A 20,084-nucleotide genomic window follows, 5' to 3' on the forward strand; every position below is an offset into this window, starting at 1 on the left:
AAACCAAGCACTTAGAGATTGAAAACCAATTGAATTTAAATCTGATGGTTTTGAAAGCATCAGACCAATCCTATTATAAGAAAAAAGATGGTCATCAGTAGTATATAAGAAGAAGGTCTTTGAAAATTGGTGTGAGACCAAGCTGCCATCTGAAGAGTAAATATCTGGCTCTCACAGAAATCTGTAAGCTCTCTGAGAAAGCACCATCTATTGATAAAGATACTACAGCACTGCTAGCTGAGATTCCTGACAGAAGAATTCACAGAGAAAGCATTCCTGACAGAAAGATCAACAGAGAAGGCGAAGAACATTCCAAAAGACTTAACCTGGCTGTACTTTTGAGAGTCTAAGTTTTAGTTTATTTTTAATTATTACTTGGGTTTTTATAAGTGGGACTTATATTTATTGGAACAGCATACTATTAGAATTTTGTTCTGTTTGAGAATAGTTAGTACTTAAGGGGGAATTGTTTAATTTGTTAGTAGTTCTGTTAATTTGTTCACTGTTTGGGTTAAATAAATAAATTGTTACTTGTTGCTCATAAAGTGAATATTAGGAATTTTCTTTCGTTTAACCCCTCCTTTTTAACAGATTAGGTGAGGTGAGGCGAGCTTCTATGGGTGTTTCGGGTTTAATTATTAGAAGGGGACCTGTACTCCTGCCATAACAGATTGGGGGCTTGTGTTTCAATTTTAATTATCAGAGGGATTTGACCTCCCCTTCCCAACCGAGTTGCACTCATCCAGGCAAGTGGGGTGTATGTACCTTCCCCATACCCCTTAATTCCCTTTGTAGCCAATAATTTATCTACCTGTATTCCAAACGTACAGCAAACTTTTTATTTACCGGCACTTAATCAACCAGTAGTCTTGATAAACTAATAAAAATTATACACCTCAAAACCGCAATAAAATGATGTCCAAGTATTTACGCTGTGAATAAAGTATAACAGTGAGACGTATAACCCCTGCATTATGTCTCTGTTGCCTACTGTGTGTTTTTATGGAGACTTTTTGAGGGACATTGATATCTCGCAGCTTCGCTTGCTCAGAAGTTACTGCGTTTACGCGTACCTCTTAACTATCTGGGATATTATCCAGAATATACTCCTGGTCCCTTTAGGGCCTTTAATAAAAAGGTTGCTACACTCAATAACTGAGCATCCACTGCTATATGGGGTAGAATGAAGAAATTTCTCATTATCCTAATCTTATCTTCTTTTGAAACTGTGGGGTCATTTTCTAGGTTCCCGAAAAGGGGAAACGTTTTCTCAGCTTCTGTCCAGTCCAGCCTCCTTGGGAATTTTGTGTTTCTGTTAGATCACCTCTGATTCATAGAATCCCTACACTATGGAAGCAGGCCATTCAATCCATCAAGTCCACACTGCCCCTCTGAAGAGCATCCCACTCAGACCCAACCTCCTACCTGATCCCTGTAACCTTGCACTTTCCATGTGTAATACACCTAGCGAGCACATCTTTGGCCTGTGGGAGGAAACCAGAGCCCCCAGAGGAAACCTACACAGACACGAGGAGAATGTGCAAACTCCACACAGTCACTTGAGGATGGAATGGAACCCAGGTTCCTGGCACTGTGAGGCAGCAGTGCTAACCACTGCGCCACCCCATGCCAATTCTTCTGAAGAATATGGGTCTAGCCAACTCGATCCCTCCTCAGAGAACAATTCACTCATCCCAAGAGCCACTCCAGTGATTGTCAACTATTTGCTTACTCAGGCAAGTGGGCCACCAACTGTGGTCTCTCCAGTACCCTGTAGAATTTTTTTTGTTATCTTTGATAAGTTTTATGTATATCGTTGGCTAGATCAGAATTTATTGCCCACCCCAAATGCCCTTGTGAAAGTGGGAGTGAACACCCTCTTGAACTGTTGTAGTCAGTGTGGTGTAGACACATCAGCAGTACTGTTTAGAGTGAGAGCTCCAGGATTTTGGCCCAGTGACAGTGAAGGAATGGCGAAATAGCCCCAAGTCAGGATGGTATGTGGCTTGGAAGGGGATGTTGACTTTCTTGATCGCAGAGGCTGAGTATTTGGAAAGTGCCATCTAAGAAGCTCTGGTGAGTTGGTGCCAAGTATTTTGTAGATGGTGGACATTGATGCTGCTCTGTTTCAGTGATGAAAGGAGTGAATGTGAAGATGGTGGATGGGATGACAGTCATGCAGACTGCTTTGTTCTGGCTGGTGCCAAGATTCTTGAGTGTTGTTAGAACGTCACAGCCAGACAAGTAGAGAATATTCTCCATCACGTCCCTGACTTGCGCCTTAGAGGTCATTGACTTGCTTCGGAGAGTCAGGAGGAACTTACTGTGGCACAATATTCTCAGCCTCTGACTTGCTCTTGCATCTGCTGTATTTGTATGGCTAGGCCAATTCAGTTTCTGGTCAGTAGTGGTCCCCAGTATAATGTTGATAGTGGTGGATTCCACAATGATAGTGTTATTGAATTTCAAGCGGGATGGTTAGATTTTGTCGTGTTGGAGATCGTCAATGTCTGCCTTTTGTGTGATGCAAATGTTACTTGCCGCTTTCCAACACAAGCCTGAAGGTTTTCCACAAGGCATTTGGACACAAACCGTTTAAGTATCTGAGAAATCACAAATAGTGCTGAGCAGTGTGCAGCCAACAGGCCATATTCCCACTTCTAATTTTATGATTGATAGAAGACCATTAATGAGGGAGCTGAAGATATTTGACCCTACAATGGCACTCTGAGGAACTCCTGCAAAGATGTTATAGAACTGAGATGATTGGCTTCCAAAAATCACAACCATCTTCCTTTGCACTCGGTATGATTATCTATTTAAGAGGAAGCTGAATAAATGAATGAGGGAGGAGCGAATAAAGGATTACATTGACGGAGTTAGGTGAGGAAGGAGGAGGTCAAATTGGAACATAGCCAGGTGGGGCTGAATGACATCTTGATATGCTGCATGTTCTGCTGCATATACTATGAGAAAGAAACTTGACCAGAGTAAATTAGCCTGATTCCAGAGCTGTCTTCACTCTGCTGGAGTGATTTTATTGATCTATATTTCTACTAGTGTCATTCTTCACAATGCAATAGTTCTTGCTTCTATTCATTATGGAGGTGGAGGGCGCTGTTTTAATCCTCCTGACAGATAGACCTGCCAGTGCTATCACAATCTTGAGTGGACCTTTTTGAAGAGATGGCGGAGGGGGACATGGTGATTATTCACCCACGCCCTGAACGAACTGTAATCCCTCCACTTGAACAAGTAACACATTATCACTGTAGAATGCATCACAGGAAGGAATTTAGTTAAATTTGCTTTAAGGTTTTAGTGAAGATTTGTACCTCAGGTTGTGGGTGAGGTTGTTGACTTGCTCGCCGAGCTGACTCGTTTTCGTTCAGATGTTTTGTCACCGTGCTAGGTGACATCATTAGTGGGACCTCCGATGAAGCGATGTTGTTCTACTCCACTTGGAATTTATACTGTCCGGTCTGTTATGGTGAGTACTGTCATTTCTGGTTTTGATTTGTAAGGGCTTGTATATGGGATCCAACCCTATATGTTTGTTGATTGCATTATGGGTTCAGAACCTTGCTTTTAGGAATTCCTGTGCACGTCTAAGTTTGGCTTGGGCTACTATGGTTATGTTGTCCCAGTCAGAATGATGGTCTTCATTGTGCAAGTGTACTTATATTAAGGAAAGTTAACGACATGACGAACTTTCCCCAATATAAGTACACTTGGACAATGAAGGCCATCATTCTGACTGGGACAACGTAACCATAGTAGCCCAAGCCAAACATAGACATGCACAGGAGTTCCTAGAAGCATGGTTCTCAGCCCATAATGCAAACAACAAATGGATAGGATTGGATCCCATATACAAATCCGTACGGATCAAAACCGGAAATGACACTACTCACCATAACAGACCGGACAGTATAAATTCCAAGTGGAGTAGAACAACATCGCTTCATCGGAGGCCTCACTGATGATGTCACCTAGCATGGTGGCAAAACGTCTGAATGAAAACAAGCCAGCTTGGTGAGCAATTCAACAACCTCACAGTTAAATTTGCTCCCTAATTTTAATTGTTTTGAATTTACAGCTTCAGAAAACCACTGCACTATTTGAGAACACAGTGTGCGGTTAGTCGAATAACCTACAAGTGGTGGAATAACTCCAAGACTTCCACAAGTGCAGTCCTTTCTAACTCCAAAGCGCTGCTGTTATCAATATAAACTGGTGGACGAGGCACTTTATGCAAGGAATAAGCATGACTGAAAAGGAAGAATTTTTTAAAAACTTGTGAGACAAGTTTGTTCTTTTGTAGTTGTAAAGAGCAAAAAGATCGAAGTCTATACCGAAGAGTTGCTAAATAGTGACAGAAACTTATTTTTGACTTTGTGTTAGCAAGATATTATTATTTAAGGACTATTAATCAACCATACCGCACTTACTTTGCATAATCTGCGCCTAATTTTTAGCTGAAAAGGAGGACAGCATCCCACATGATACCCTAGCAAGGTGGTCAAGCATGCATTGTTCCCCACAAGGGTCTGAGTTCGCTCCCTGTTGAAATAAATGCAGTGTCTGACCGAGCCCTAGTAACTGCTCCCAGGCAGTGACCTTCCACAATGCAGCAACGAGTCACAAAATTGTTCCTTTGTAAAATGTGACTTTTTTTCTTATTAACAAATGTCAAGGAACATTATTTGTTTATTTTTTTTACACAATGGGGAGCAAGTTCTTGGAACAAAATGTACTCTCCTTGGGCTTAACTTTCCCTCCAAGGATAATACTAATAACAGTTTCTGTGGGAATTTACTGGCCAATAACAATATTTACTTTACCCACTGCAAGTAAATAAGCATATTCCCAATTTTATAATTGCTGCATGTAACCTCAGTAAGTAGCTTCTTATCTTTACGGTCCTTTTTCTCAAGGATATAGGTTTTTATTGGGAAGGTCAAAATACACATGAGGCTAGAGAATTACAATGCTTTATAGTATTTGATATTGCAGTCGTTTCAACTTCATGCATTTTTGAGGGCAGAACATCTGCAAATTTGAATAATTTTTCAAGCTGTCCAGATCTCACCACTGTTCTGTTTTATATGCTATTTTATATTCCTAGTTATTTTTCAGTCATGGGCAAATAGAAATAAAAACTTATTTTTGACCTTGTAACACTCAGAATACATTACGCTATTCAGAATGCATTCCAATATGTTTCTGCAGATAGGGGTTTTTTGCTGTCTCAGCTCAATGCAGGTGTTTCAGTTTAATTGCTGACTGTAGTTGCTAGGATCAGCTGGTAGTCTTGCATTAACAGTGTATCTAGCGTGTACTTCCTGTCACACAAGCCTTCTGTATCACTCTTCAAAGAAAGATATTACACAACAACAGACATGGTGTACAACCGCTAAATAAAGGAATTAAGATCTCTTACTTGGTATCTGTACCGTCCCATCCAAAATTTACTTGGAAACAGTTGCTTTTGTAGCTTTAAAGGGATATAGTCCTGTACTTTCCGTTGCTCAATATAAATTGGAGTTTAGGGTCTTGTAGTGCAGTGGTAGCATCCTTACCTCTGAGCCAGATTGTCCATGTTACAGTCCCATCTGTCCTCCAGAGATGCGTCATAACACTTCTCAACAGGTTGATTAACAAGTTTCCAGCAGGATTCAATGTACATATTCAGCATAAAAAGAAAATAGACCGTTGTGACACAGAGGTTGTGTCCCTACCTCTGGTTCAGGAGGCCTGGGGTTGAAGTCCCTACCTGCCCCAGAGGTGTGTCCTAACATCTCTGAACAGTTTAACTAAATATGTCTCTAAAATGGAGCTGAAGTGTATAACCAACGGGGGGGGAAATGTATTAGTAACATTCCAAAAAATTTACACATGCGCGCACTTTCTGTTCTTCACAAGCAGAGAGCAAAAATCTGTGAATGGTGAGGAAAATCCATCAAAGATCGGAAATTGAACCAATCTCTTCCATCAAAATATTTATTAATTTGTTCAGAGCCCTATTTTTATAACAGCTAATTGAATACTTATCGATGGAAATGTTGAGACTAAAGTTGGTAACAATGACAGGAAAGGCAGACATTTCATTTAAAACAAAATCGTTGTTTGTTCTGGTAGAGTGCAAAAGTTACAAAGCGAGTTATTAAGATTTCAGTTGCACTTTGGAGAATCTCTCGAGTACATCAACACGATGCTCTTAAGAGTCACTTAGATCATTGTACTTGGCTGGAACTCCAACCCTTTCAAAGGATTGGACTGGTCAGCAACTCTTTACGCAAATTGCACCCCTGGTTTTGTGGTTGTTGGAAATTATATTTAGCTGTGGTCTGTAAATTATTGTGCATTAATATTCAGAAATATGATCATCAATAAGCTAATAATCCTGAGCAAAAAAGACAAAAAATAAACCCTGTGAGTGCAGCAAATCTAAAATACAGTATCTTGGGAATGTACAGCTTACTAGCCAACATCTGAACGTTGAATAATCATTCAGGTAGAATGCTCAGTCAGTGCAATTTCTGGCTATAGTATAATTTGTTAAGGTCACTGTGTCTGAGTAAGCAGCTGGGCTGTGTTTCAGTATCCACCAATTCAATCGTTGACATTTTGCCAAGTGTGTCAGCAGGATCCAGAGCCAGTTACTAACAGCTTTCTATCACCAGTTCAAAACCTGCAAGGCTTTTCCTACGTCATCAATTTTGTTGATCCTGTTGGTGAATTTTATTGAATTATGCACATTTTAATTATCTGCATTTTTGTATACGGTCTAAATTAAGCATCCCATCTGTTCCACCTGATGGACTCCAAATGAGGAATTTTATTTCCGTTTATCTTTTATTTAAGTCAAACTATTAAAAAAAAGTTCTAAATCACAGAAGGTGGCCCTTAGCCCATCATATCTGTGCTAGCTAGCATAACTCAAAGGAATTCCATTAGCCAACACTCTGTCTCTCACTCTCTGTGTCTCTCTCTCTTTCTCTCTCTCTGCATCATTATATCTTTCTCAACTTGAAATATTTGTATGATTTCTCTTAACTATGTAATGGTCCTTGCTTCATTCACTTTCAAGGCAGTTTCTTGTGAATCCCTGTTCTTGTCTGCCAAGTCGTTGGTCGAGGTGTTACCATGGAGAAAGCAACACAGTACAAGCTCCAAGTTGAATTCCGTTTTTTAATTAATTTATGTGGGCATTGCTGGCTGGGCCAGCATATTTTGTCCTTCCCTAACTGCCTGAAGGGCTGTTCAGAGTCAACCACACTGTTGTGGGTCTGGAGTCACATATAGAGCAAACAAGGTAATGACAGTTTCCTAGAGATCTGATTGGTTGGTAATCCCCTTCTATCCATGCCAGTGTGTTACGCCCCACACCAGGAGATTTTATTTTCTACAATAACCTTTGATATGGCACCTTATCAAATGTCTTCTGGAAATCCAGGTATAGTGCATTCACCAATTTTTTTTTTTGTTTTGTTTTTTTTTTTCCCCCCCCCCCCCCCCCCCCCCCCCCCCCACCCCATTATCCATAGCACATGCAGGACCAGCAGACAGGCCCCCTGACATTACCCGCATATTAGAATGCAGTATAAAGGAAGAATTAGTGGAGGTTTGTCAGAAAGGTAAAGTGTTAATCAGTAGAGACTGGTAAAGTCAGATTAGCGTAGGTAGCCTCAATAAGGAGCCCATTGCATGTTTTGAGATAAATAGTTTCTTAGAACAGTATATAGTGAAGCCGACCGCAGAGCAGACTGTTTATTTATTTGTAAAACAAGGGAGGATTAATGAAGGGGTAACAAGGTGTAGAGCTGGATGAACACAGCAGGCCAAGCAGCAGCATCATCCAGCTCTACACCTTGTTATCTCAGATTTTCCAGCATCTGCAGTTCCTACTATCTCTGATACAGGATTATTGAAGGCACCCTCAGTGGCAACAATCATTTTATGATTAGATTTGGTATTCAGTCTGAGGGAGAGAAGAGTGAGTCTAATACTTAAGTTTTGAACACAAGTGAGGGCAATTGTAGGGGTATGAAAGCTAGAGTTTCTAAAGTGAATCAGAAAATTAGGCTAATTAGGACCCTGTCTGATGTGTCAGCATCTGTAGTTCACCCTCCAGCTCATAAACTGTCAACTGAAGCTGCTTAAGCTGTAAACACGAACTCAGCTAGCATTCAGGAGATAATGGGATTCGCTGAAAATTCTTGGCTCAAAGAGAGAACCACCCCGTTAGTTGTATAAGTACGTATCTGTATGTATTGTTCCTTACTTTATGTTTTGAAGGCTTCATCCTTGAAGAGTTAATGTCTCTGCTGTCTCCACAGATACTACCTTTACCTGTTGTGTGTTTCCCACTATTTCCTGGTCTTGTTTTAACTAATGAAAATATCTCTTATCTCACATTTTCTATATTCCTTGACCTTCACATGATACAGACCCTTCAGATCACGAGGAAAGAACAGTTGCACATCACCTGTCCTGCTATTCTTAGTTTCATAATGTGTTTAATGAAATGTGCAGCTTGTCAGGATAGTCGAGTGGTCTAAGGTGCCAGGCTCAATGAGTGTTAACCCTTGCCTTGCATCAGCCTGGTGAATTCTGGTCCTGGGCGGCACGGTGGCTCAGTGGTTAGCACTGCTGCCTCACAGCGCCAGGGACCCGAGTTTGATTCCACCCTCGAGCGACTGTCTGTGTGGAGTTTGCACATTCTCCCCATGTCTGCGTGGGTTTCCTCCGGGTGCTCTGGTTTCCTCCCGCAGTCTAAAGATGTGCAGGTTAGGTGGATTGGCTGTGCTAAATTGCCCATAGTGTTCAAGGGATGCCTAGATTAGGGGGGGTTAATGGGGGATGGGGATGGGTCTGGGTGGGATGCTCTGAGGGTCGGTGTGGACTTGTTGGGCCGAAGGGCCTGTTTCCACACTGTAGGGATTCTATGAAATCCCAGCTCCAGCCTGAAATAGATAATTAGCAGTTAAATGGCTGCAAGGCTGCCAATATTCCCTTTGGCAGGGCTAACCCCAGCAGCTCACACCTTTGTCCACAAAAGGAGGCAAGGATAATGCCAGTGACTATCGACCAGTTACTACAATATGGGCCAAATGGGACTAGTTTAGGTTGGGAAACTTGGCCAGCATGGACAAGTTGGACCAAAGGGTCTGTTTCCGTGCTGGATGACTATGATAATCAGGACCAAAATGAACTATCGCTTGGACAAGTCACTTCAGGAAAGCCGGTGTGGTTTTGTTAAGGACACATTATGCTTGTTTAACTGAACTGAGCTTTCTGATGAGATAACGAGAGAGTGAATGAAGATAAAGCAGCTGGTGTGGTGTACGTAGACTTCCAAAAAAGAATTAATTAAGCTGCCACATAGCAGGCTTGTCAGCAAAGTGAAAGCACGGGGAATGAAAGAGACGGTGGCAGCATGGATAGGAGATTGGCTAACTGGCAGGAAACTGAATCATAGAGAACAGTCATCTTTTGGACTTGTGCCGGTTAACTATGAGGGGCAATGATGAATTTGAAGACGACAGAGATGAGCTGGTAAATGAGAGAACGTATGACAGATGAAATTCAGTACAGAGAAGTATGAAGTGACATATTTTAATAGGCAGAACAGGGAGAAATGGTATAAAATCCAGGGTACAATTCTAAAGGAAGCGAGAAGATTCAGAAGGCCAATGGTATCCTGGCCTTTATAATGGTCTCAAGCACAAAAGGAAGTTGTGCTGAACATTCATGAGGCATTAGTTTGGCCAACACTGGGTGCCATCATCTAGAAAGGGGGTGAAGGCACCGGAGGGTGCAGGCGGGATTCCCAAAATTGGATCCAGAATTGTGGGACTTTGGCTGTGCAGAGGTTGGAGAGGCTGCAAGCTGTTGTTCTTAGAGAAGAGGAGGTCGAGAGATTTGGCCAAGTTATTCAAAATCACATGGGATCTGGACAGAGAAGATAGGGAGAAATTGTTCTCAGTAGCAGACTGTGTGGACCAGAGGACCCCAATTTAAAATAAATAGCAAAAGAACCCAAATGACTTGTGGTAAATCTTTGATTACACATGAGTGATTAGGATTTGCAACGCAATGTCAGAGAGTGTTGCGGAGACAGATTCAGTGGTGGTTTTCAAAAGAGAACTAGATAATTATCTGAAGAGGGAGAATTTGCAATGCCAATGGGAAAGGCATAGGCCTGAACGAGCTGGGATATTGTGAAGAGCCAATATAGAGATGACGGACTGAATGGCCTGCTTCAGTGCTTTATCCAGTCTGTGGTTGATGAAGTTTAAAATTGCTTCCCTTTCACTTTATTGCTGATCTGGGATGAGAATGTGGAGACTGCAGTAAAGCTGACTGGAGGCAGCCAGCATATACAATGTCAGAAATTGTACTCCAGCTCCCAGACTAACCTGAAACAATACTAAGCTCAACAGGAACTATCTGTTATTGCTTACTAATGGATGTTTCTTTTTTGCTGTGTTCTCTTCTTCCAGGGATTTTGTGAATGCCTTCATTCAGTTTAAGAAACCCATTGTCGTAGCAGTCAATGGACCAGCTCTGGGACTGGGAGCCTCTATTCTCCCGCTCTGTGATATTGTATGGGCCAGTGAAAAAGCATGGTTCCAAACTCCGTATGCGACTATACGTCTAACGCCTGCTGGATGTTCATCGTACACCTTTCCCCAGATAATGGGAGTCGCTCTAGTGAGTTCTTGGCTTAAGCAAATAACCTTTCTCGTTAACTGTAAAAATACGTGTACTTACTGTTCCCCACCTTATATTTTCTTCAAAGTTCCACCCTTGAAGGGATAATGTTCTCTCTGCAGACACTGCCTTTACCTGCTTAGTGTTCCCACCTAATCTCTGGTCTTGATTTAGCTGATCAAAATGCTTGTGTTATCTCCAGTTCATGCTTGCATTGTCTGTTGACTTTGACATGGTATAGACCCTAGAGCTGATGGACATGAGGTTGGACCAACCAGTGCAAGTGGACCAAACAACAGTTGAAAGTAACTTTCTCTCAACGTTGCACAGCCATGCAGCCGTTCAGAGGGTCCAGGAGTCACTGCCATGGACCTCGGAGCGTAGGCTAAAAGCAGCAATGGGTGAAGTTAAAGCTGCAACTCCACTGAATGCTAAGTCAGCAGATACACAATACCCCTGGCTGCTTTTGATGACTGGAGTGTGACAAAGGTCATTGTTGCCAATGGTGGCCCGGTAGGCACATTCTAGTGCATGACATTGTTCAATCTAGAACAGAGTCCAGCAGCCATTTCTTTTATGCACTGGAGGGACATACTTTGTCTTTAAGAGTTGCGTAAAGTTGATATCTATTCGGGGCAGCACGACAAAAATTCAGCATTTCTGAACAAAAAAGTTTGCAGATTGCCAGCTGTCTCCCATAGCCCGTGTAATTTGTGTAGACAAATAAAATGTAGGCATTGAATTTAATTATGGGTTTAAAGCATAGTGATGTTAAAGTCAACCTGATTTTGAGTTCTAGAGTTTTGTTGGCTTTGCTTTAGCATCATTTTGTCAGTAAAGTCAGCTTTGAAATAAACTTTTTAACAGGGCGCATAGAGTTAAGATAATCTTTTCACCTGTTGATTAATAAAATGATTCTGGCCACCCATTCAGAACTGTGCATTATCTATGACCATGGTGTGGCCATACCACTAGAACTGGTTCATTTAGAGGACAATGATGTTTTTCATTAAAATAATCATTTGAAATGGTAAAGTGCAACATAATGGTTCTCTTCTGAAGAGAGATTGTGCAGTTTGGGCCTATATGTCTGGAGTTTAGAAGAATGAAAGGAGATCTAATTGAGATATATATGATGCTAAAGGGGATAGACAAAGTAGATGTAAAGCAGATGTTTCCTCATGTGGGACAGTCTGGAGCAAGAGGTCATAGTTGCAGGGTAAGGGGTAACAGATTTAAACAGAGATGAGGAGAAATTACTTCTCTCATGGAGTCACAAATCTGTGGAATTTACTAGCCCAGTGTGTTTTGGATGCTGAGACACTGCGTAAATTTAAGGAAGAGATTGACAGATATTTAATTAGTAATGGGTTGAAGAGTTATGGAGAGTGGGCAGGAAAATGGAGTAGAGGCTGAGATGAGATCACCCATGATTGTATTGAATGGTGGAGTAGGCTCGAGGGGCTGAATGGCCTGCTCCTGCTCCTAGCTGTTATGTGCTTGTGATGAACATTTCAGTGCCAACATAACTTAGTTCTTTTTTTAGACCTTTGTCATGTGGCGTATTTGCTGCAGGTTACAAGACTGTTGTCTGGACTATTGCAAAGACGAATGTTTCCACAAGTGAACCATCTCTTTATTGGAGAGAGTGCGCAGCGAGCAAGCATGACCCATAGTTTGGTTTGGCATTTGGCTTCCAATTATGTCAAACTCCCCACTGACAGAAAAAAAACCGTGGTCAGATGCAAGTGTCACATTTTGAGATGTTTTGACCATTCCTTCACAGATTAGATTTTAGGGAAACATTGGTTACGTTTAAGTGTTGTGTTTGAAATCATTCTCTATTCTTGCAAGAATAGGATGCTTATTGACAAATGTCTTTGTTGGTTTATTGTGGATGGTGATTAATGAGCGATTCCTAAACCTGTCAAAACAATACTTCAGACTTTTCATTGGAAAACCTTTTGTCCCTTTCTCGAAATGAATATTGGGAGATGCGGTAGAGACCAAGACGTAAGCAGGAGCTGAGAGCTCTGAAAGCAGAAAGCTAGTCAGCCACTAAAAAAAGCAGTAATAAATGTTTCTTCGTCATCAGGAATTAACCTGTTTAAATTGACAATTCCTGCTTTGAGGAGGCACAGTGTACTTAACATTTTGTATTATTAAGGAAAAGTAAATCATATTGATTTAAATAAGTAAAATTCGTCAGAACTGATTCTTTTCATCTTGGTAACCTTGCCAAGACTTCCAAAGCAATGGGTATAAAAGTCAGCTCAGACCACTAAGGGATAATATTGTTGTACTGCTAGATCATACTGTTGTATTGTCAGGTATTATACAATACAGAGTGGTCTTGAACTATAAGGCATTGAGATTGTTTATAGGAATTATGAGCACTGCTTTGCTCAAGCGTTATGGCAAGACCCTAAATTTATAAAAGCTGCTCTCTCCAGGGTGTCGTTACCAGATGAAGTTACACACCACAAAGAAGTGCTTCCACAAAGTTTGTATTTGTTGTCTCAAAACCTTAAGGCTGTGTCACTTAAGGAGTGTTCCAGCTACAACACAGTTCCTGCTGTGTTAGGCTGCAGAATTGAAGAGAAAAAGCTAGTCTTTGATCTACTTATCTCTATACCTCAAGACAAAAGAATGGCCTGCATTTATTTTAAAAACCACATTTTTTCTTCTACTTATTTTTGACCGTGGAATAAGTTGAGAAAAGGACTGTTTTACAACAGAGGAATTGCTGGAATTTTGAACAGCAAGTTACTGGAACTGTTTGTGGGTTGCATTGACATGGGGGAAGGTGTAGGAGGAGATGGCACTACACTAGGTTGTATATACAGAGTGAGACTCAGTTGGCAACAGGTTGATGATTGGTTTGTGGAATTGAGACCTATTGTGGATGTCAAAGGTCATCAGCCTGATAATAATTACCTAATTGGCTCATGGGCAGCTGAACAGCTTGTGGTTGTGACCAATACAGCGAGAAGCTCTCAGACCTCTGGAAGGGGAGGTGATGTGTCTTTTATCTCCAGTAAACTGACCAAAGCTAAAGAAAGCGAATTGTTACTTAATCCCAACCATTGTTGTAAAATGAGATAACAAGGTGTGGAGCTAGATGAACACAGCAGGCCAGGCAGCGTCAGAGGAGCAGGAAAGCTGAAGAGTCCAAACCCGAAACGTCAGCTTTCCTGCTCCTCTGATGCTGCCTGGCCTGCTCTGTTCATCCAGCTCTATACCTTATTATCTCAGATTCTCTAGCATCGGCAGTTCCTGATATCTCTCGTTGTTGTAAAGTTTTGCTTTTAACCAGAAAGTCAGAGACTTTATAATTTGTGAACCAGTAACTCTGTGCCTTCTGTGAAAAAGTGAAAGAACCCAAAGGTAAAGCTCAGGGAGCTAGAGAACTCCATTGAACCTTGAGGACTGGTGCTATTAGAGGCGTGACATCATGGAGATCATAAATAGCACAGAAATAGGCCTTTCAGCCAATCGAGTCTGTGCCGGCCAAGAAGGGTCCCGACCTGAAATGCTACCTTTCCTGCTCCTGTGATGCTGCCTGGCCTGCTGTGTTCATCCAGCTCCACACTGTGTTATCCTAACTATTCTAATCCCATTTTCCAGCAATTGGCCCATAGTCTTGTATACCTGCTTCTCCAGTATTTTCTTTTCTGCAAGCCTAAGCATGTCTGCCTTCTATTTTAAGGTGGTTTAGAGGCATCATAGCTGAACAATAACAAGATGAATAGTTCCCTTAAATGCCAAGGGTCTGAAGTGCTCCGTCCTGCTGCTCCTTCCCCATGCCCCCAAATCAGACGACAGAACAGCAAACTGGGTCCTACTGGCTTCTACTGGTTATGATACCAGTGTTTTTTTGTCTGCCTGTAGTGGGATTTTAGAAGGTGGTTAGAGTTTTAACTAGTAGAGTTATATGAATAGTTTGTAGTCGTTTACCTGTAGTTAGAATGTAATTTTATGTACAAATCCATGTTAAGTACAGAGAGCTGGTCAGTATTTTTACCTGTCAGATTCAGATAAATTGGGTATTTCAATAATACAATAAAATTTAACTGTTACGGTGACTCTGGCATTAATGGGACTTGATTTCCAATGCACAACCTCAGTGTGGTGTAATATTATCTAGCACCTTTCACAACCTGAGAGTTTCCTTTAGAACCACGGGGTTGCTTTTGGAGTTCAGTAAGGAAACGTGACAACCAGTTTTCATGCTGCATGATGACGAAGTAGTGATGGTGTTTAGGGTGTAAATATTGGCCAAGACACCAGCTCTGCTTCAGAACCATGTCACAGGAATGTTTATGTCCACATGAGAGTGCAGATAGAAGTATCAGCAGAGTGGATTATCTGCCAGCCAGGAAATCAAGCTGACTGCCTGCAGTTTGCTGCTGTACCTGTTTTTCTTCCCCTCTGACCTGATAGTGCAGCACTTCTCCTGACACACGGCTCCTCCAGTGACATGAGACCTTGACAAGGAAGTGGCCAATACGCACAGTTTCCCCAGTGCATCCACTGGTTGGTCTGGTGGGTGGTGAAACCAGTAGGACCCGGTTTGCTGTTCTGTCGTCTGATTTGGGGGCATGGGGAAAGAGCAGCAGGACGGAGCACTTCAGACCCTTGGCATTTAAGGGAACTATTCATCTTGTTATTGTTCAGCTGTGATGCCTCTGAACCACCTTAAAATAGAAGGCAGACATGCTTAGGCTTGCATGTGATTTGGTCATTTGAATAAAGCATTGAAGGATAAATGGGGTATCAAAAAATAATACCACGACACAGAGCCAGTACCTTATTTCAAACAGGGACTGACCAGTCGAGCATTTCTTTCTGTTTCTATTTTTAGACTGTGAACATTCACAATCATTTTTAACCTCAAGGCTTGTGTTCTGACTTTGTACTGCGCCTCTTGAGACCATTTTTGTGTCGCTACTAATGTTATTGCATTTACTTCGTGAAAATGCGGGAGACGACTTTTTTTAAAGGCAAGAAACAAACAATTACAAAACTGTATCTTCCTCTTTCAGGCAAATGAAATGCTGTTTTGTGGGAGAAAGTTAACCGCACAAGAAGCGTGCAGTAGGGGACTGGTGTCTCAAGTCTTCTGGCCAACAACCTTTAGTCAAGAAGTGATGTTACGAGTGAAAGAAATGGCATCGTGCAGTGCAATGGCAAGTTTACTGCTCACTTTAACAACCAGGTTTATGGTTCACATGCTTGCGGGATGGGTACATTCGAGCGAATTTGAGTTTACAAATCCCGGTTGGCCCTTGGTAACTGTTTTTAAAAAATGCAGATCCCACAATTGGAAAGCTTTTTGTTTATTTTAGAAAGATAACTATAAGTAACAGGGATCCTCAGTGATATGGAAGACCAGAGCTGAACCTTCGATCATAAACAGTGATCCTGAGTAGTGACTGGTTCAATTCTGATTTACCCTTGTGACCAAATATACAAACCTGCTGATGTACAAGAACGAAGCATTTATAGAGGGCTGTTTTGCTGTTGCTACGTTAGGAAACAGAGCAGCCAGTTAGCACAGAGAAAGATCCCACTTGTAGCTTTGGTGTTATTAGTTGAGGGATAAATACCAGCTGAAACTCTCAAAAAGCTTTCTACTCGACAGTGGAATATGCCACAAGATCTCTCCGATTCACCGGACCAGGCAGACAGGACTTTTCCACTTTTCATTTTAAAGATGGCACTGTCAAAACTGCAGCACTCCCTCAATCCTATATTGAAAAGTCAGTTTTAGCAGTGTGTTTAAATGCTGCAAGCATCTCTGGCCTTCTGACTAAAAAGTAATGAGAGTATTGCCTCTGAACAAGGTGATAGTTGTACTGTAAACCCACTCCTTTCCTACTTTTACTGATTCAACCCCCGTCCCCCCCCACCAAGCTGCAGTACCTCATGAGACATGCTACTTTTCCTTCGTTCGAACAGGACTGGACAGGGTGAACACATGATGGATGTTCCCGATGACTGGACCATCCAGAACCTGGGATCACAGCGTAAGGAAACAGGCTAGGCCATTTTGGATTGAGATGAGGAGAAACTTTCTTCACCCACAGAGTGGTGAGCGTGTGGAATTTTCTGCCAGAGAAAGCCATTGTGGTCAAATGATTGAATGTCTCAAGAAAGTTTGAGATATAGTCCTTAAGGTTAAAGGGAACAAAGGATCCGGGGAGAAGACAGGAACAGGGGACTGAGTTGGATGATCAGCCATGATCATACTGAATGGCAGAACAGGTTTGAAGGGCCAATTGGCCAAATAGTTACTGTGTTGGATTCTGTTTGGCTAGTAAGAAATATCACCGCCAAGTCTAATCCTGTCCTCACTCAAAATCCATGCAGTGGGGAATCAACAAGTAACAATGCAGAAACTAAAAAAAAAATTGCATTTATATAGCACCAAACTGCTTGATGCCTCAAAGAACTTTACAGGAAATAAAATTCTTAAGCAACAGTGTAATGTAGGAAACGTTGCAGCCAATTTGCACACAGTAAGTCCCCGCAGAGACCATTGTTATATTGACTAGGTGATCTGTTTCTGGGATGTTGCTTGAGGGATAAGTAGTTGCCAGGACTTGGCGTGAGAGCTCCTCTGCTCTTCCTCGCAATGGTGCAACAGGATCTTTCACTTCCACCCAGACACCACTTCAGTTTAACGTCCCATATGAAAGATGACAGCTCAGCAGTCCCTCGGTATTGCATTGGAGTGTCAGCCTGGACTTTTGTGGGACTAGAGCATAGGATATAGGAACAGGGGGAAGCCATTTGGCCTGTCAAACTTGGCCTGTCCGTCAAGACCACCATGGCTGACCAAACACTTCAATGCCATTTACTCACCACATCCCTACAGCCCTGATCAGAAATCTATCAACTCTGTACCTTAAACATACTCAACGGCTGAGCCTCCACAGCCCTCTGTGGGAGAGAATTTCAAAGGTTCACGACTCTTTGAGTAAAATAATATCTCCTGATCTCAGACCTCAGTAGCATCCCCCTTATTTTTAAATAATGCCACCTTGGTTTTAGGTTCCCCAACCAAGAGGAACATCTTACCTGTATCCTTTTAAGACTCCGTCATAATTTAGACTCACCTTTTTGCAAGCCCTGGTATTATTTCTTGGTTCAGCTGCAGTTGGTGTCTGCTGTTATTCTTTATCCTCAAGCTTTTGCAAAGACGGAGTACAGGAAGGAGATAGACAGCTTAATGGCATGGTGCAAAGACAACAATCTCTCCACGCTCCTGTCTGCTTCAATGGTCCTGAGGTGGGGATAGTCAAGTTCCTGGGCATAATGGTCACCAAAATCTGCCCTGGTCCACCCATGTTGACACCACGGTCAAGAAGGTTCAACAACGCCTCACTTCCTCAGGAGGCTAAGGACTCCATAAAGACTCTGACTGTTTTTTATAAATGCACTACAGAAAGCATCCTATCTGAATGCATCACAGCTTGGTGTGGCAAGTCCCAAGCCCACAAGAAACTACAGATACATTAGAGACATTTAAGTGACTCTTGGATAGGCACATGGATGATAGCATAACGTAGGGTATGCAGGGTAGTTTGATCTTCGTAGGATAATAGGTCGGCACAACACCTTGGGCCGAAGGGTCTGTACTGTGCTGTGTGTTCTGTGTTCTAGGTTCTATGTACAGAGAGCAACGAACATAGCCCAATCCATTACGCAAAGCAGCCTTCCATCCATTGACCTCATCTCTAACTCCCCCTGCCTGGGGAAAGCAGCCAGCATAATCAAAGACCTTTCTCACCCCAGTTATACTCTTTTCCACTCTCTTCCTTTGGGCTGAAGATATAAAAGTTTGAATACACATACGAATAGATTCAAGAACAGCTTTTTCCCCACTGTTATCAAACTGTTTGATTGGTGCTGTTTAATGTTAATGTTGATCTCTCTCTCTCTCTGCACCTTCTCAGCAGCGGTTAACATTGTCCCCTGCACTCTGTTCTGTTCCCCTGATGCACTTGTATAGTACGATCTGCCTGTAAAGCATGTAAGACAACACTTTTCACTCTACCTCAGTGCACATGAAGTATTAAATTAAATCAAATCAAATTTTCTGGCTTTCAGTGAGATCGTCTCTCACTCTTTGAAACATCAGACAATTCAGGACAGTTTTGCTCAATAACTTTTCATAGGACAAACCCAGTATCAATGTGGATGAACCTTTATTGAACCATGTGACCCAGACAATAGAGTATTACCAACTGAGTCAGGCTAAGTAGGAGAGAATGACAATTTGGGTGGCACCCTGTTGGGGTTATGAAGGTCTTGTGGATATTTTTAATTCGAGGCTTGTACACTGAAATGAGAAATCTCATAGTCCTAAGATTCTGGGAGCAGATTATGTGAGGTTGCAGATTTTCTCCTGTCCTACGCTGACAGTGCGAGAAAGGTGTAAGAAGAATCTCCACAGCCTTGAAGACCGTACACAGGTCTTGGATAGACCTGGAGTTTTATACAGCATTGAGGATTTAAGCGAAAAAGAATGTTTGCAACGGAAAAGAATATTGAGCTTCCCGGGTGCAGCTTTAGCCGGAGAGGTGACCCGAGGATAGATTTGATGTTGAATAAGATAAACAGAAGTTTGAGGAGGGTTGATGAAAGGTGAGAGGTGTTAGCTGCTGGATAGTTTTCTGAGAAATAATGAAAAGTCTTCAAATAAATCAAACTTTTATTCCCCCTTCCCCAACAAAGTTCCTGGGCATGACGGTCACCAACGATCTGACCTTGTCCGCCCACATTAACCCTATGGTCAAGAAAGCACAGCAACGCCTCTACTTCCTCAGGAGGCGAAGGAAATTGAGATTGACTGTTGCGGTTCCCCTTCAAGAGAAAAGTGATACATATGGAGAATGTGCAAGTCTTAAAAAATGCCAAGGGGAGTCACAGTCAGAGAGTGGATAGGTTTTGATGATCAATGGGCAAGATCTACAATATGAATGAGAAAGAGAGTATCTTTAAGGTGGTCAAAAATAATATCTCATCACCTGTGCTCTAGATTAAAATGACTAGAAAGAAAGTGATGTATTGGATCACTCTGAGTACTCCTCCACTTCACACACCATCGGGCCTTAGATATATATTGTTGTTCCTTCATCACCGGGCTGCCAAGGTTCAAAAAGGTAGCTCACCACCATCTCCCCAAGGGCAGTTAGGATTGGGCAAAAACGCTAGAAATACCAACAATAGCCATGTCCCGACAGTGAATGAATTTTAAAAATTATAAACACTGAGCTTAATGGAAGAATTTTTACCAGATTCATAGTTTGAAAAGTAAAATAAGCCAAAAGAACAGCTTCCCATTCAGAACTGACAAG

At 42.0% G+C, this 20,084-nt stretch overlaps 1 protein-coding gene across 5 annotated transcripts in view; it reads left to right on the forward strand.

Moving 5' to 3' along the window:
- The window catches only part of LOC109930475 (chromodomain Y-like protein 2), a 109,696-nt gene that overhangs the window by 68,465 nt on the left and 21,147 nt on the right, over positions 1-20,084 (forward strand). For 4 of the 5 annotated variants that reach the window (XM_048605705.1, XM_048605703.1, XM_048605704.1 and 1 more), the window contains exons 5-6: positions 10,509-10,719; positions 15,765-15,908. In XM_048605705.1, coding sequence (XP_048461662.1) covers positions 10,509-10,719; positions 15,765-15,908 — 355 coding nt within the window. Of the gene's footprint in view, positions 1-10,508; positions 10,720-15,764; positions 15,909-16,680; positions 20,079-20,084 lie in introns of those variants that run through there. The other variant, XM_048605706.1, reaches the window with a different exon arrangement.

This window comes from Rhincodon typus, chromosome 15, assembly GCF_021869965.1.
Source record: "Rhincodon typus isolate 14 chromosome 15, sRhiTyp1.1, whole genome shotgun sequence".
NCBI classification, from domain to species: Eukaryota; Metazoa; Chordata; class Chondrichthyes; order Orectolobiformes; family Rhincodontidae; genus Rhincodon; species Rhincodon typus.